Source organism: Nestor notabilis, unplaced genomic scaffold (assembly GCF_000696875.1).
Source record: "Nestor notabilis isolate BGI_N333 unplaced genomic scaffold, ASM69687v1 scaffold4757, whole genome shotgun sequence".
NCBI lineage: Eukaryota > Metazoa > Chordata > Aves > Psittaciformes > Psittacidae > Nestor > Nestor notabilis.
This window is the reverse complement of record NW_009935952.1, coordinates 2,829-6,620: the sequence shown is the minus strand read 5'-3', so window position 1 is coordinate 6,620 and position 3,792 is coordinate 2,829. Positions and strand designations below refer to the sequence as shown.

General features: G+C 61.1%; 1 protein-coding gene across 1 annotated transcript in view; it reads left to right on the top strand.

The window, feature by feature from the left end:
* Positions 1 to 3,792, top strand: part of LOC104408466 (elastin-like) — a gene marked incomplete at both ends in the record, with an annotated part of 12,276 nt that overhangs the window by 5,774 nt on the left and 2,710 nt on the right. The window contains 2 exons of the mRNA XM_010018083.1: positions 3,097 to 3,165; positions 3,435 to 3,479. Of these exons, the coding sequence (XP_010016385.1) occupies positions 3,097 to 3,165; positions 3,435 to 3,479 (114 nt within the window). The remainder of the gene's footprint in view (positions 1 to 3,096; positions 3,166 to 3,434; positions 3,480 to 3,792) is intronic.

The following is a 3,792-nucleotide window of genomic DNA, read 5'->3' as shown; positions in this document are numbered from 1 at the left end:
CACCAGCAGCAGGCAGGTGGTGGGGATGGAGCTCCAGGCAGGTGTCACCCCCCACTGCCCACCCAGACGAGGCTCAGCTCCAGCCCAGGGAAACCTGTGGGTGCTCAGCACCCCATCTCCATGTGGGGCTGCTCCAGGAACCTTCAACTCCCAGCCCTGTGCTGGGTGCCGGGTCTGCCCATCCCCAGCTGGCCATGCCCAGGCAAGGACAGCAGAGGACAGGGCGCCAGGCAGCCAGCACTGGGTGCTGTGCCCTCCAAGGGCTATGCTGACAGCTTCCTGGTCCCAAGAGCATCGCCAAGGAGCGGATGCTCTTGGACCAGTAAGCTGTCAGCATGGCGCCTGGAAGGCACAGCAGCCAGTGCTGGATGAGACCAATAAGCATCTGGGCAGCCAGATCTGTCAGGCACATGCATCCCTGGGGTGCTGTGTAGACCCATGGGCATTTTCCCACTGGCCGAAACAAGTTGCTGGGGGGACCCCATCCCCAGGGAGAGGGTCCCATCCCGGCTCAGGTGTCGGCCCTGGCAGCTCTGCCGACTTCCCCCTGCTGGGGCCCATCACCGCAAATGGCAGCAGAAATATTTGGCCTGCTCCGGCTTCCTCCCGTGGAGGCAGAGTTACACTCCTTGCCGCCTGGCCTCTGGCCACAGCTCGGCCCTAGGCTGCCTTTCATGGGGTGCCTGGTGCGGAGAGCAAACCACCAGTGCGTGGCGCAGCCGTGCCTGGCTCCATCCTGCTGCAGCCCTGCCAGTGGCCCGCAGCCTGGCCTGTCGCAGCTGCAGGCTGACCTGCTTTATGGGGAGCCTTCGTGAAATGAACCAGGGGAGGTCACTCATCCCCCTGGCCAGGGAGCCCCATCAGTGCATCACACCTCTCACGGGGACCAACAAGACAGTGGTGGTGTCCACAGCTGTGGTTTCAGCTGCTGGGCGCTACTTGGTGCCCCAGTCCTTCCCAGGACACTGGGGGATGCCAGTTCATCAGCTCTTAGGGGTCAGGACTGGCTCAGGACTAGCAGCATGGGGACACTGCGCTGGCTGTCTCCCATTGATGGTGCAGACAGATGCAGGGGCTGCTAACATCCCCATGTCCCCTGTGCTGTGTTCCAGACGAGTTGAGGTGGGATGAGGAGACAATGGGGAAAATAACATTTTCAGCAGATCGTCTCCTTTTTGGATTATTTGCTACAAATGCTCTAGCCAGCTCCTGCTCTGTGCTGTCCCCAATCAACAAGCAGCCCCAGGGCAAGCTCACTGGGGGCTCAGCCCGAAGCTGTGACTGAAATCAGGGTCCCACCTCATGCCATAGGGATGGGGACTGCTCCCCACTACCCGGCCATGCTGGGATGGCATTGATCAGTGAGAAGCCCTTTCCACACCAGCCAGTGTGCCCATCAACCCTGAGCCTCGCCAGCAGTGCTGGTGGCATCTGCATGCTGGTGCAGGATGGGTGCAGACAGCCCTGGGGTGGGGGCTGCTCTCACATTTGGCTGGGGGTGGTGGGGAGCTGAACTTGGACCCGGCAAAACCCTTCGAGGCCAAGGGCTTAGACTCTTGATCCTTGGAGTCACCTCCACATGCGTCACCCAGTGCTGGACCCTTCCGCAGCTTTGTGGTGAGTGAGGCACTTATGAGGATGGGGTAAGGGAGGTCACCAAGGTGGGGGACACCCAGCACAACTCGCAGCTACTGCAGCCTGGAATGCATCTGCCCCTGTACTGGCATGGGACATGATGGGACAGCCTGGCAGGATGGAGGGAAATCTGGTCCCTGCATGCTTGCTGGCGGGAGGGGACAGTGTCCTGCACTCAAGGAAACACTTCGAATGAGTAATCCTGTCCTGGCTGCAGACAGCTGCACCCCTCCTATCCCACAAACCCCTCAGCGTGAGGACTTTGTGTGTGAGACACCCTCCACCCTACGTGCTGCTCGAGGTGTCCCCATCGGGGATGTGGCAGCCCATCACCCCTCCTCAGGCCACTGCCAGCTGTGGTGGGAGGTCGGTGCTGCCCATCCCAAGCATGCGTTTCCCACTGAGTCATGGGCATCCCTGCGCCATCCTGAGCAGTGGGATCATGTTCTTTCACAAGGAGACATTTCCCTGGCCGCACTGTTCCTGCTCGCAATCCCTCCATTTCCCTCCACACTGACCTCCTAAAGAGGTCATGTTTCAGCAGAGGCTCCCAAGCCCTGATTCCAATTAAACCCTTTCATTTGGAGCTGGTCATGGTGCAGGCAGCTGGGTACAGCTCTTGCTGCAGGGCTCCTGGGGGACCCCCTGCCGACGTGGGACCATGGGAGGCTCCTGCAAAACCAGCTTTGGGTGCCACAGCCTCTGCCCCTGACAGCAGGTGGTTCTTTTTAGAGATGCTGCTTCCAAGGTGATGGAGAAAAGCCTCTCCTGGACTGGCTTCATCATGGGGGGGTGTATCCTGGAGGATTTATTATCCCGATGGAAGGCGCCCCAAGGGCTGGTGCTGCACAGCTGGCTGGCAGAGAGGGGCTACACTGTGGGGCAGAGGGGTCACGGCCACCAGCAGACAAGTGCTAACCTGCCACCTTCTCTCCTCTCCAGGTGGTTATGGATTGCCCTACAGTACTGGTAAGCTGCCCTGTGGTGAGTGCTTGTAGCCCTCACTATGCGGTCATGGTTCTTCAAAGCCCCACTGGCTGACACCATGTCCTTGTAGCTACCAACCCTCTGGGTGGTGTGAGGGGCACCCTGCTCCCAGGGTGAGGTGGTCCCTCAGAGGACCTGTGCTTTGCCCTGCTGTGCTGCCTGCGGACCCAGCTGGGAGCAGCCCAGCTCTCCTGGCATCCCACGGCATGGGGCTAGGAGCACTTCATCCAGCAGCACACAGTGACACTGGCAGTGGTTGGCTCGCTCTGCCAGGACACGTTCTGAGCCACAGCCAGCTCCAGGCAGGGATGTTTGAACTGGCATCTCAGCTGCAGTGGAGCAGCCTCCAGCACATCCCCCCCATCACTGGGCACCCAAGGCAGGGAGATCCTTTGGGCTGAGTGACCTGTTTCATTGCCCCCCTTCCTAGGGCCAGTGCCTGACTCAGCATTGCCTTTCTGTTTGTGATTGCAGGCTTCGGGCCCGGCGGGATAGGAGCTGGCATCGGGGCAGGGGGAAAGGCAGGGTACCCCACTGGGACAGGTACACTCCCTTTCCAGGCAGCCCTAGGGTGGGGGACTGGCATGGACATGGTGGGGGGACTGGGCACTCCAGTCACTTTACTGGTCCTTAGATAGGGCTCTGTCAGCAGCAGTGGCACCCCAGGCACAGCCTGGAGGGAACCATCACCTCCCAAAGGAGTGCAGGGTGGGTGCTAACAGGAGGGGCTTGTCCCCAGGGTCCCTGTGGGATAGGGGAGCTGAGGTGGGAATGGTCTTGGGACCTTAGTGGCTGCCCGTGTCCTTCCCCAGGAGTCGGAGCACAGGCAGCAGCAGCAAAAGCAGCAGCAAAATTCGGTGAGTTGCCCTCTGTGGGCACATCCATCACCCATCTTCCCAGTGGGGCTCCCTCCCTCCCAGGCCTGGGGGATGCTGGTGGTGTCCCTGCATCACCAACCTCTCCCCGGTGGCGGGAGCCGGTGTCCTGCCCGGGGCTGGCGTCATCCCAGGAGTCGGCGGAGTGGTACCCGGTGTTGGTGTTGTCCCAGGAGCTGGAGGTGAGGCAGTGCAGCTTCTGGGGCTCCCTGGGTCACCTCCACCCATCCCACACCCCTAACTATCTCACACTACTCTGGCAGTTGCAGTTCCAGGCGCAGCAGCGGCAAGAGGC